This window comes from Sarcophilus harrisii, chromosome 2, assembly GCF_902635505.1.
Source record: "Sarcophilus harrisii chromosome 2, mSarHar1.11, whole genome shotgun sequence".
Classification (NCBI taxonomy): Eukaryota; Metazoa; Chordata; class Mammalia; order Dasyuromorphia; family Dasyuridae; genus Sarcophilus; species Sarcophilus harrisii.
This window is the reverse complement of record NC_045427.1, coordinates 36,298,012-36,312,177: the sequence shown is the minus strand read 5'-3', so window position 1 is coordinate 36,312,177 and position 14,166 is coordinate 36,298,012. Positions and strand designations below refer to the sequence as shown.

General features: G+C 40.1%; 1 protein-coding gene across 6 annotated transcripts in view; it reads right to left on the bottom strand.

The window, feature by feature from the left end:
• The window catches only part of ADGRG1 (adhesion G protein-coupled receptor G1), a 74,410-nt gene that overhangs the window by 16,478 nt on the left and 43,766 nt on the right, over positions 1–14,166 (bottom strand). For all 6 annotated transcript variants that reach the window (XM_031949905.1, XM_012540703.3, XM_023495416.2 and 3 more), the window contains exon 2: positions 204–299. In XM_031949905.1, the coding sequence (XP_031805765.1) occupies positions 204–299 (96 nt within the window). The remainder of the gene's footprint in view (positions 1–203; positions 300–14,166) is intronic.

Below are 14,166 nucleotides of genomic sequence, written 5' to 3'. Positions count from 1 at the left end.
AATTCTTCTAAAGTCGCACTGGGAATCAGTGGTAGAGCCAGTATCCTGACTGACTCTAGCAGGGGAAGCTTTCCCCTTTGCCATATTTTCTGTGCCAGTTAGAATTACCCATACAACGGAAAGAAGCGGATTCTGGAGAATGAAGCACTCAGGAAGTGTCCATCTAGGGAAGGGATACTCAGGGAAGAGGAAGGACACAATACCTTGGAAGAGGAAGAACAGACTCATATGGAAAACTGCCACATTAGGAAATGACTGGCCCGCCATGTTCCTCATCAGTATCACAGGGAGGTCACCACCTGAAAAAAAAAAGTCAAGATCAGAATCAACCTTTATCTTGGCATTTTTTCCCTTTTCTGGCAACCATGGAGTCAGGAATCCCTTTGTTCTAATCCTACCTCATAAGCTTCCCAATCACTTAACTCCAGATGGCGCAGTTCCTTCATCTGTAAAATAAGAGGGCTGGATTGGACAGCCTCTGTGAGACTGGGTCTCCGAGTTCCTTCCCAATGTCTACCTCATGCCTTCCTAATCATCAGAAGTAGTCTCCTATGTTTCCAGCCACAGAGTGGGGTTAGGGCTTGGGACAGCTGCAAAGCCCAGAACCCCCCCGGAGTGAGAGGAATGAACAAAGAGGTCCCAAGCCTGGTACCTGGATGAGAACGGACATCATCTGGACAGCTCTTCAACCTTCTGCCACAAGGAGGAGCCATGGCTCATTCATTTCCCTCTCCCAATGTCACAAAGCTTGTTTTACACCTATTACTTGGTCTGTGTTTCTTTAAATGGCCAAATTATCCCGGGCAATTATACTGGGACTCTTAGGAAGGATCTGGGGCCTTAGATATGGAAGCCAACTTCAATTGTCCCTGCAATGAACAAATAAGTGGAAACCTGGACCCGAAGAGATTAGTGGACTTGACGGAATATCAGAGTTGAATTTGGAGCCAGACCCCTTAAGTCAAATGGCACTCTTCTCTCCATTATACCATAAAGGGTTTTGAGATAATAATGATGATAAGAGCAATGTGTTTCAAAGTGCTTTACATATGTTATCTCATTTGATCCTCCCAATAATAACTCATCCCATCGCTGCATCCCCTGTATCACCCAATGGTTCCAAGAAAACCCAAATGGAATCAGAAAGACTCATCTTCCTGAGTTCAATTCTGATTTCATACACTTACTGGCGGTATGACTCTGGGCAAGCCACTTAACTCTCCTTGCCTCATTTTTCTTATCTATAAAATGAGAAGGAAATGGCAAACCACACCAGTATCTCTGTCTAGACTCTGCCTCTCCTATATCCAAAGAGATAATAAAGATGGGGAAGGGACCCCCATGTGCAAAAATGTTTGTGGCAATCCTTTTTGTGGTGGCCAGAAACTGGAAACTGAGTGGATGCCCACCAATTGGAGAACAGCTGAATAAATTGTGGTATATGAATATTATGGAATATTATTGTTCTGTAAGAAATGATAAACAGGTTGATTTCAGAGAGGCTTGAAGATGAATTGATTCTGAGTGAAGTGAGCAGAACCAGGAGATCATTGTACATCGAAACAAGAAGACTATGTGATGATCAACTCTGATGGACGTGGCTCTCTTCAACAATGAGATAATTGAAACCAGTTCCAATGATCTTGTGATGAAGAAAGAGCCATCTACACCCAGAGAGAGGATTGTGGGAACTGAATATGGATCACAACATAAAATGTTCCCTCTTTTTATTTTGTTTTTGCTTTGTTTGTTGTTTGCTTGCATTTTGTTTTCTTTCTTACTTTTCTTCTTTTTTGATTAGATTTTTCTTGTGCAGCAAGATAATTGTATAAATATGTATGTCTATATTCAATTCCATATATTTTTACTATGTTTAACATATATTGGATTCCTTGCCATCTAGAGAAGGGAGTGGGGGAAAGGAAGGGAAAATTTGGAATATAAAGTTTTTCAAGGATCAATGTTGAAAGATTATCCATGCATATGTTTTAAAAATAAAAAGCTTTAATAAAAAAAAAAGACTGCCTCAGAATAATGGGGGACTGAAATGCCTGAATGATAACAATCCCACTCTAATCTTCCACTCTCAGATAGTGCACAGGGTTTTACTGTCCTGTAAATTCAATATGAGTCAGCTGGATGATGCTTTCCTGGGGTTACATTAATAGAGGTGTGGTTTCCAGGAATGGGAAGGTGATAATGCCCACTCAGGACAGCTAGATGGTGTAATGGATAGAGCCTTAGGCCTGGTGACTTACGTTCAAATCTGACTTTAGATACTTATTTGCTGTATGACCCTGGACAAATCTTAATTCTGTCCCCTCAGACTTTTCACCTGTAAGATGGGATCAAGAAGGAAAAGGCAAATCAATACAATATCTTTGTCAATAAAATCCCCAAAGGGGTTCATAAAGAATTGGACATGAATTGGACACAACAATAACTCATTTTATTCTGCTGCTATCAGACCTTATGTAGGGAGTACTGTGTACTTGGCACTGAAGTTTAAGAAGAACACAATAAACTATTGAGTGTCCAGAGGGACTGGATTAGTTAGTTGCAGAACTAGGAGCAATGAATAGGAAGTGACAAATTGAAAAATTTGAATTTAATTCAGGAAAATATTCTAACAATTTTTGTTGAATCATTTTTCAGTTGTGTTCAACTCTTCATGATTTCCATTTGGGATTTTCTTGGCAAAGATAATGGAGTGGTTTGCCATTTCTTTCTCTAACTCATTTTACAGCTGAAAAAACTGAGGCAAGCAGTTAAATGACTTCCCCAGGGTCACACAGCTAGAAAGTGTCTGAGGACAGATTTGAACTCAGGAGCACTGACCTGGAATCAGGAGAATTATCTCCAAAATTAAATGCATATTGACTTCTAAGGTCTTCACCAGATGGCTCTAAGCTACCTGCCTGATATCATTTCACAGCCTTTTGATCACTCTCTGCTCCAGGGAAAATGGAAGACAGCTGTTTCCTGAATGTGGGGTAAATGCCCACTCTTACCTTTATGAATTTGGGCAAGCCATGCCCCACATCTGAGAGGTACCCATGGGAGTACCCCGCCTCAACTTGGGTCAGATGCCCCTCTCCCACCCTGGCCATGTAAAGTCCTCTATGACCTTCCCCAGCCTGTCTTTGTAACTTTATTGTTCTACTTCCCACATACTGTGGTAGTCATCGTACACACTATTCCATCTCTCCTGGCCATATCTTTGCGATGGCCATCCCTCTTGCCTACAATGCACCAGGAATAGGGAAAATCAACATCTCACTATCCAAAGTATGACTTCTTTCCATATAGACTTGGATGCACCAATTGACAGAAAGGACCTTAGCACATACAAGGTCAAAGCTAGAAGAGACCTCAGAATATACAGTATCACACTCAGGATGTGGAACTTAGAGAAAGAACGTCAGAATTGGAAGGGGTCTTAGATCATAGCATGTCAGAGCCGGGAGGGACTTTGGAACACAGATTATCAGTGGTGGAAGCACCTTAGAACAGAGAATGTTGGAGATGGAAGAACCTTAAAATGCAGAATATCAGAGCTGGGAGGGATCTTACAACACAGAGTGTCAGATATGGATGGACCTTAGAATTGAGGATGTCAGAGCTGAGAGGGATTATGGATTATCTGAGAAGCAACTTGGTCCAGTGGAAACAGTATAGAATTCAGAGCTATTACTCGTCATTTGTGAATTTTAATTTCTTCATGTGTAAAATAACAATATACAGTATCAGGGTTCTTAGTGAGCTTCAAAACACTTATATAAACTATTACCATCTAGTTCAACCTTTCCATCTTACAGATAACAAAACTGAGACCTCAAAAGTCTTACCAGCATCATATTGTCTGTTAATAACATATCTAGGGTTTTGTCAGTCTGAGCTCAATCTACTGCTCTTTCTGCCTCCCATTTGAAGATCTAAAAGGTATTGAAGTCAGAGAATCCAGACTTCAAAATAGTATATAATTAGGTACCATCTCCTGCATCAAAGCTGGGACAGTCAAATGAATAGGAATTATGTTTCTTTCCTCTTTTATATCCCCCCAACTCTTCAACTGACCATCTACTTCCTGGTTTCCCTTCCTGTTCTAGATGGGTGAGAATTGAGAGAAGTAAAACTGAGTTTTAGAATGTTTTTCCCCAGTTCAAAAATAGTAAATGAAAGTAGAGTTGAGCACAAAATCCTCTGTCCACTCACAGTTCACTCCATCACTGAATGGGCCACTTGGCAATGTCTTTGACTGACTGAGTAGGTAATTCAGCTCATTAAGTATTTACAGAGCTTGCCCTATGTGTTAAACTGGGCACAAGTGAGAGAGAAGGATCACAAAACAATAATCCAAGGGCAGTGAGATAACACATCAAAGGCTATATAGAGCCATAACATCCCAATGGGGACTTCAGAGATCATGTCTAGCCCAATCTCTCTCCCCAGAATTGTCCTGAGTTCTTAGCATCGTGGGTAAACTGAAGAGGTATAACCTGAAAATGAAGGATCCTGTGTCCATGACAGAAGATTGTGTTGAAGGAACTGGGACTTGTTAGTTTGGTAGAAAAGAGTCAGGGAAGGCTGTTAAGTATTAGCTAAACAAAAAAAGAGGAAAGACAGTCCCTTCCCTCAAAGAGCTTCATCTAATGGGGGACAGAGCATGCAAACAATTGGAACAAACAAGATATGGAATCAAAAGGAAATGATCAACAGAGGGAAGGCACTGGGATGAAGAAGGATTGGAGAAGGCTTCCTGTGGAAGGTGGATGTTTGCTGGCACTTGAAGGAAGTTGGAGAAGCCAGGAGGATATAGGAGGGAGAGTGTTTTAGGCATGGGGAAGCACTAGTGAGATGGAGTTTCTTTGCAAGAAACAGCAAGAATGCCAGTGTTATTAGATCTAAGGGCACTTGCGAGGATGTAAAGACTGGAAAGGGTGGGAGTGATAGGGGGGTCTTTGAGTGTTTGAAGGACCATCTTGACTTGTCCTATTTGATGTCATAGAACAGAACCAGGAGTTGGGATGGCGGGGGGCGAGGGGAGGGGGCTGCAAAAAGACAAATTTGGATTTGGCATCAGGTAAACCTTCCTAATGATTCCAGCTGTCCCAAAGTACCAAGAGCTGCTCTGAGGGGTGATCATTTCTACCTCTTTGGAGCTCTCTAAGCAGACCACTTATCAGACACAGCCATCAGTGAGAATTCCTTTAGTATAATGATTACTCCAGATGACCGCTGAAATGAATGAACGAATAAGAAAGCATTTGCAATGTGTCAAACACTGTACGAAGTGGGTCTCTTCCTGCTCTCCAATTCTGTCCTGTAGAGGGAATTCCCTCTGCAATGTTTCTAACATATTCTCTAAGTGACAAAAGGGCATTTGTGGGGGGTAGATTGGGCGAGCAGTGACCTCAGACCACTTTGGCTGGGTGATAATAGTTGGGTGGGTGGAATGGCGAGCTGATTATATGTATAAAACTTCAGAACTATTTTAGTACCAGCTGCCCAAGGGCCTTCTCCTCCATCAGCTGTCTTCCTGGGTAAGAGCCCAGCCCAGGGTACAGGGCAATTATTACCATTGGTCAGACCCTAGATGCTATCTCACTGAAGAAGCCAGGAGAGCCAAAGAGTGGGGGCAGAAAGGTAGCTCCTATCGCCACAAGGAGCAGAGCAGGTTCTCCCTCCATGGACAGATTCCTGCAGCCAGCATATAAGGAGCTGGGATACCCTGAGATTTGGGGCTGACCTCCCCTATCTCAAATTCTCTTGGAGGAAGGAGAGCTGTCTGTTCACACCATCCTTCTATGTGGCAGTCCCTGGGACTGATAGTTTCTGGGTGACTTTCTTTGTGCTTCTCACCTCTCCTCAGGGTTGGATTGGTTCTGAAAAATAGGATACAAGATAATGGATGTAGAGCATTTTCCATTATCTTGTATCTTTCCAGCATGGTTGTCTTTTCTTTTTATTCTCCATCTTTAACCATCCTTTCTTTTACACTCTAATGGGTAATGCCATGGATTGTTGTCCATGGAAGAGGGCCAAGGACATCAGCAGGGTGATAGAACACTGGTTTAGGAGTAAGGATGACTCCTTTTTCTGAGTACAAATCCAGCCTCAGACACTTATTAGCTGTGTGCACCAGAAAAGTTACTTCACCTTATTTCTCTTGGTTTCCTTATCTATAAAAGAGCTGGAGAAGGAAATGGCAAACCACTCTAATATCTCTGCCAATAAAACCCCAAATGAGGTCACAAAGGGTTACACAGAAGTATGCTCAAAAATAGAAGTATTTCATTTTACTTTGTGTCTTGGACCATTTTGAGAGTCTGGTGCATCCCTTTTCAGGATAATGTTTGTTGTCTATCTTCATAGTTGAAGAAAATGTTAGATTTCAGTTAGAAGTCAGTGACAGTAAAATACAATATTTTCCCTAACAATTTCATGGATTTCACGAAGTCTGTCACCAAGCAGTCTGTGAACCCCAGGTCAAATACCCCTGTTCTAAGAGAAGGAAAGAGATCCCTGGAGGGGGCATATTCCTACTGGATGTGGAAGCAATTTTGGGATCATGGCAACAAAGTCCTGCCTTTAGATTAAGAGTGGGTCCTTTGGTAGTCTGGACACGAACTGACAAAACTGAAGACATGAAAATGACCTCCGAGTCCACTCACTTCAAACCATCCTTAGATAGGAGTGCCTTCTACATCACCACCTGGAAAGTAGTCCATCAACCTTTATCTAAAAAAGGAAGGTAGGAGATACTAATCCCTAAGAACATCCCATTTCTCTTCTGGATAGTCTAAATCGCAGGACATCTTTCCTCATGTCAAGCTGACAGACTGAAAAATAGCCATTGTGCTATAAGAAATGATGGAAAGGAGAGTTTCAGAAAAATCTGAAAGGACTTGTATGAATTGATGGAGAGGAGAGTGAGAAGAACCAGAAGAATTATTTATACAATGGCAACAACAGGGTAAAGAACAACAATTTTGAAAGTCTTATGAGTTCTGATCGGTGTAATGACCAGCTGTGATTCTAAAAGACCAATGATCAAGCTTAATGTTGACCTTCTGATGGAGAGGCAAAGGAAGAATAAGATATACATGTTTATATGACTAATGTAAGAATTTGTTTTACTTAATTTTGCACATTTTGTCCAAAAATTTTATTTTCCTTTCTTTTTTTTTTTTTTTTTGAAGGGGAGAATGTAAGAGGGAGAGAAGATAAATGCTTGTTAATTGGGGGTGGGGGTTGGATCAAAAGATAAAGGATAGAATTCATCTGGTCCTGAGCTCAGCAAGGGCAGGTAGGTACTAACTATCTCTTTATAAAATCTTGATTGTCAACTTTCCATTATTCTTTTTATTTTTGTACCATCCTTTCAAGTCTAAAGATTATTCTCCTTATCAGAGAAATAGACAAAGACTTGAGCTGTTTTGTCTTCTCCTTACCATCTATTATTATCATCCCATTCATCCATAAAAGCTTTTTTCCCTGCCTGTTTCTTCCAATTCAGCTAAAAATACCCTACTTTTTGTCCTTAGCTTTCTTTGAATATTTAGCTTATTCTGAGTTCTGACACTTCTTTTTCTTTTTCTTCTTCTTCTTCTTCTTTTTTTTTTGACCAATCAACTGGGGTGAGGTAACTTGCCCAGGGTCAAACAGGTAGTGTTCAATATCTGAGAACAGATTTGAACTCAGGTCCTCCTAACTTCAGGGCTGGTGCTCTATCTACCATACCAACTAGCTGCCCCTCTGACAGTATTCTTAGAGGACCATCTCATGCTATTTATTCTTCATTTTCTATCTTTACTTAAACCTTCTTTATAAACTTAAAAAAAATCTAAGTTGGAAAATGGATTCCCTATGCACTCAAATTAGTTTTTTAAGACTAATTTGTATTTCTTGTGTTTCTTAACTTTTTAAAAAATAATTATTAAATTTAATTGTTTTCCCTTATAATCTTATATACTTGCATTTCAAAACTTATTCTGAGAAGGCTTTACCAGGTTAATTGCCAAAGGGGTCCATGACAAAGGAAACATGAAGATCCTTGATTTATACAAATTTTCTGTTTTCCTTTTCATTGGAATTCTTTGTCTTTATATCTTCAGAATCTCATCATGTCAAACCAACTCTTCCTCTTAAAAATGACTTCCTTGTAAAATGGTAGTCCAAAGTATCCTATCCATCCTTTCTCTGAGCCCTTTGAGAACTGCCTTCCCCCTATTTAGTGTGTATGTATGACAATATTTGGCTTACATTTCCTCAATTCCAATTCTAAGATGAAGAGTCACTTTCCTCCAAAGGTCTCAATCAGTTTGATTTTAGCAATCCATGGTTCTTCTTGGTGATGAGAATTGGGTCCAGATCAAAGTTCCTCTCTTTGAAGGCTTTGGTAGTGTGAGTTCTTTAGGGATTGGGGTCTTATTCACATAACAAAATTATATGATATGAGAGTTGGAAAAGACCTTTGAGATCATCTAATCTAAGTGTCTTTTTTTTTTAAAGCATTTTACAAAAGCTTTTGCTTTTAAAATAATTTATTAGATAATTATTTAAATATTTATTAAATATTGTTTAAATGAATAGAAATTTGACAATTTAAAATTATACATTATTTAAATACATATTAATTATTAAAGTTTATTTATTATTTTTAAGTGACAAGTCTTTTAAAAAATCTTTTCTTCTCATTACCCCCTCTCTATTCATTAGCAAATTTTTTAAAAGAAAAAAAATCCCTCCATGCATTGGTAGAGACTGGCAAAAACAAAGTCCTACATTAGCCATGTCTAAAAGTATATGTCTCTTTCTGCATCTTAGGTTCACCATTTTCCTTTCTGTCAGGAGGCAAATGGTATGTTTCATCTTCATTCTTTTGGACTCATGATTTATCATGTCATTGATGGAAGTTCTATAGCCATTTGTGGTTGTTTTTCTCTGTCAGGTTATCATTATTGTATAAATGATTCCCTTAGTTCTGTTCCTTTGCTCTGCACTGGTTCAGAGAAGTTTTTCCAGTTTCCTCTGAAATTGTCCATTTCATCATTTCTTGTGGCATAATTCCATTACTTTCATATAGCATAATGTATTTAGCCATTTCCCAATGGGAGGATGGCTCCCTAGTTTCTAATTTTGGGTTACCAGGAAAAGAGCTACAACAAATATTTTTGTACATATTGATCTTTTTCTTCTTTCCTTTATTTATTAATTTTTTTTGGGGGGGGAGTAGGCTCAGTAGAAGTATAGCTGAGTCAAAAGGAATATGAAATTTGGTAACTTTCTGGGCACAGTTACAAATTGCTTTCCAGAATGGCTATAATCTAGGGCTTCTTAATTTCTTTATATCAGGGTCCACTGGAGATAGTGGACACCCTTTCTTAGAATAATGTTTTTTTTTTTTTAAATATATAATGTAAAGCAGATAGGACTACATAGGGAGTTATCCAAACATTTAAAATTCTAGAGTCATGGACTACTTGAAATGTCTCAGGTTAGAGAGATTTGGTTTTTTTTTTTTTTTTTTTTTTTTTTTTTTTCTTCTTTTTAAAAAAAATTGCTAATGAGTAGAGAGAGGAAATAAGAGGAAAAGACTTTTTAAAAGATCTGATCTGGTCCAAACCACTGATTTTAGAGATGGGGAAATGAGACCTAGAGAAAAAAAGTTATTTGCCTAAGGTCTCTTAAGTTAATAAAGATCTGAGCATAAGATTCTCACACCCTAAGCCTACATTACATCTCTCTTCATTCATCTCGATTCTTCCACCCTCACCTCTCCCACAGCACTTAGCAAAGCACCCAGCCCTCAGATGCTCAGAAAATAATGGAATCAGGGCCCAGAAGGATCTAAACTTCAATTGGAAAACATGTTATCTTGCCAGGTATTAGCCCAATGTGAAAGTTGATCTGAATTTTTTTGAACAATAAAGCTTAGATTGACATTGATTTGTCAGAGAGGTCAGGAAATGCTCTCACTAGTACTCTTTCTCTTCTCTTGTTTCTCTGTCTACTTCCTTCCTCCTCTCTCACTTTCCCTATCTATCCCAGGCCAGTCATGGATCTAATCCTAGTGCTGATCTTCATGGAAGCTTTGACTTGCTCTCTTTCCAACCTGGGCCAGTCTATCCCTCCATATATGGCCTCCACAGTACCCTGCTTCCAGAGGGTCACCATACTGGTGTCAGACTAATTATAGACAACAGATCAACTTTAACCCTAATGTAGCTCAGAACCCCTGAGTTCAAGAAATCTACCAACTCAACTTCCTTGGTAGCAGAAATGATAAATATGTACCCCCAATAAACTTTTACTACTCTCTTGCCTCTTGAAGCTCTCCCTCCACCAAATTCCTGACTTTATTAATTACTAGCCTTGTAATGCTAGTGAAGCAATATGATTTTGTGGTCCCCTGACCTTGGGGGGGGGGGGTGGCTTTTGTTCTAACTCTTAAGTCAGGAAATCCTGGGGCTTTTCGCTTTGGTGTCTGCCCCAGAAATGTCCAATCTGTCTGATTCTGAATAGACTATTTCTCAGTTCATTGCTGACTGATAATCTGATCAGTGGTAATCAAATTTTGGAGACCACCCTCAATTCATCTGGAGATTACTCCCTCGCCCTTCCCTTGAGCCATAGAATTAGCATATCTATGGTAGAAGCTGGATAAATTGTCACTCCTTGCTTCTGGTTTTTTTGGTTTTTTTTAACTGAATTTCCTTACAATTCAGTCCACTTTGTAATGGTGTACCATTACTTTCAATAAACTTTGCCCCTTGATTAGGAGATGGGTTCAAGCCTGCAAATTCTTTTGAGACACCTGGAGACACCAGTCTGGGACTCCAAGCCTTCGGGGGTCCCCCCTTTCCCAACCTCAACACTAGTTTCTGAGGGCTGGACTGGAATGTATGTCCAGGGCTTAAATGCCCATAGATTTTCCAAAAGAATTAACCTAAATTTGGGAGAATTAAAGTTCAGTCCTGAAAAACTGCTTCATCAACTGCATTCTATATAGAAGTTAGAAAAGGACTTTACCTGGATTTAAGTAAGTCACTTGTTAGATGGTCTTTGAAGCTCTGTTCTTCACTGATAATGCAATTTCAGAGTATGAAAAGTTCTCTAAGACTTCAGTGGTCTCATCAATTAATAACCTCCTATCTTCCACCATAATGATCTCCAGGGGATGAACTGCTCCGTAATAAACCAAATTAGCCAGTACCAAAGCATTGTTAGAGTAGCTCTCTATTTCATCCCTGCCCTAGGCACTGGGTCATGCTGTGGGAAAGAAGAAGACATCATTCTTACTTTTCTAGGGTTGAGAAGCTTCTATTCTGGTTGAGAAGACAAGATTGACACAGGAAACGAACTAAGACTGACCAAGATAAGATGTGAATTGTGCGATATTTAGAACAAACAGAAAATGGTCTAAGAAAAAGAAGGATCACTATGAGCAGGGGGTGGGGGGGGAGAGGGGGAGAAGTGGGGGGATATTCAAAGACTTTGCAGAGGAGACTTGAAAGCCATGAAGAATTTGGGTAAGTGGAGAGCAGAGAGAACATTTCAGGAAAAGAGAACAGCATGTGTGCAAAGGTGTGGAGGCTGGAATGACACTAAGTTCAGGGAACATCAATGCAGTCAGAACCTACATGTGAGGAAGTAGTAAGAAAGAAATCTGTTGGTATAATATGGTGCTACATCATGGAGCCACTGACATTAGACTGAAGGCTTCAAACCAGGCTTTAGCTTATAATTTTTGGAACTCTTTTGCCATCCCCCACATGCCTTTTATGAGTTATTAGAGTATAACATTAGAATGTAAACTCCTGGAGGGCAGGGATTGTCTTTTAGACTGTATTTCTATTCCTGATTCTTAGCACATAGTAAGCATTTCATAAATCTTTTATCCCTAAGTATAATTTGCTTTCTTTGCATATATTTGCTGGTGTTGTCCCACTGGTATGCATGAAAATATTTGTTTGCATATTATCTACTTCCCTCTTTATCTGAAGAGTTTGGTCTTTATCCCATGGGCAATGGGGAGCCATTGAAAGTTATCAGATGAGGAAAGCAAAACTATCAGAATTCTGCATTAGGAAGATTAGTGGTGACAGGAGGAAGAACTGAGAGCAGCTCCCTTGAATCTCTCCCAGGACTCCTTCCTTTTTCAAACAATGGGCTCTTTGAGGGAAGGGACCATGCCCCTTCTGCATTCACCCTTAACAGACCAAACTCTGTTTGCTTCCCTAGATGGTGACAATTTACTGGAATCACTGAGATCGGGCAAGTGAGTTGCCTTGCAAGGTGACAGCCAAAGGTGGTGAAAAAGGGGTGAGAGAGGGGAAGGGAATGGGGTGGAAGGACATTGCTGGATGTTTAATTTTAAAACAACATCCACAGAGCTAGAAATGTGCCTGGATCACTTTACAGCTACTAAACCCAAATACCCCCCAAAAGCTGGAGGCCTCCTCAGAATTCAACAAATCAGGTCCAAGAATTAGGAGTGGGGGTGAGATGAACTCTTTCTGTCAATGAAGGGGTCCGCAAATGAATCAGAGGGGCCACTATCAAATGCTCTGTGGGACTGATGGGATCTCCAGGGCATCTAGGTGGGGTGATAGATAGAGAACTGGACTAGAAGCCAGAAAGGTCCAAGTTTAAATCCTGCTTCAGACCCTTCCTAGCTAGATAACCCTAGTCATGACTACTGTCTGCTTCAGTTTCCTCATGTGTAAAATGGAGAAAACAACAGCCTCTACCTCTCAAGACTGTTTTGAGGATCAGTTGAGATAATATTTATAAAGTACTTGGCACATAGTGGGCATTTATTAAGCTCCTCCCTCTCTCCCTTCCTTCTTTCCTCCCTCCCTTCATTCTGAATAGGATAAACTCAATGAAGACCTCTTATAAGAATGTGGTCTTGATCTATGTCCTATTTGTGACTTGAGACTTTGCAATAATAAGCTGAGCTACAGCTAAAAGTTGCAGGTGTTGGAACATTTCCCTCCTGTTTCCCCTCTCTTCTTAATTAGCATTTAAGTACTTAATGGATAAAGAATTTGTTATTTACTAGTATTCTTTTGTTTCTGGGATAGATCTTCCCATTTGGGGTATAATCCTGGACTCCCCAGATGATGGAAGAAAAGGTTGGGGGGTGAGGGATTCTGTGTTAATCTTGTGTTTTGCAGTTTGCACTTTACATTCCTCTACTGACACCTTGTCTCTTGGGAGTTGCCCTTTCTCATGAGATCATAATAAATGCTTTTTTTTTTTTTTTTTTTTTTTTGCTTTTTACTTTGGGAATCTACCATTTTAATCTGGGTAAGGGTAGCTGTTCCAAATACTTCCTTCTTTTCTTCCTTCCTTTTCTTCTTCCTTCCTTCCTTCTTTTTTTTCTTCTTTCCTTCCTTTTGTTACTTTTTCCTTTCTTTTCTTTCTTTTTTCTCCTCTCCCCCTCCCTCCTTTCCTCCATTTTTTCCTCCCTCCCTTCCCCTCCATCTTTCTCTCTCTCTCTCTCTCTCTCTCTCTCTCTCTCTCTCTCTCCTTTTTTTCCTTCCTAAATAATTTGGGACTTCAGAATATAATCATTCTTGGATACTCTTTTATCAGAGTTTGGTGCAGAGAGATGATTGATGAAGATTTCCCTGAATAAATGAATAACACAGATAGGCATAGTTTTTATAATCTAATTACACTGATACACTGATTTGGGCTGTCTGTCTTTGAGCTATAGGAAAAAAATTTCCCTTTCTAAGTGGATTGGCCTCCCTAATTCTGTTTGGTGAGGCTGGGGAAAGGGAGAGGAGCAGGTAGGAAACAGAGAATGTGCAGCTGGCGTGGGTCACATCCGGCTGCTAGTGTGTGTCCAGCTCAGGAAAGGAGTAGAAGAGGAATAGAATCAGTGCTACATCTGCCCTAGGAAACCCTCAGTTAGCCAAGGAAAGTGACAGAGAAATTCCTCATGCTGCAGCTTCCTTTTTCCCTGCTAAGAGGCTTCCTGCCTGGTTCCCCAGACTGAGTCAGATCCGGGATGAGAAATGCCAAACAGTCTTAGTGGAGCCACCTAAGACTTTCCTAGTATCATCAGGCTCTCAGAGGATCTTTGGATTTTAGAGATGAAAGGTACCTTGGAAGTTATCTGGCTCATCCCCCTCATCCAATGGGGGCAGG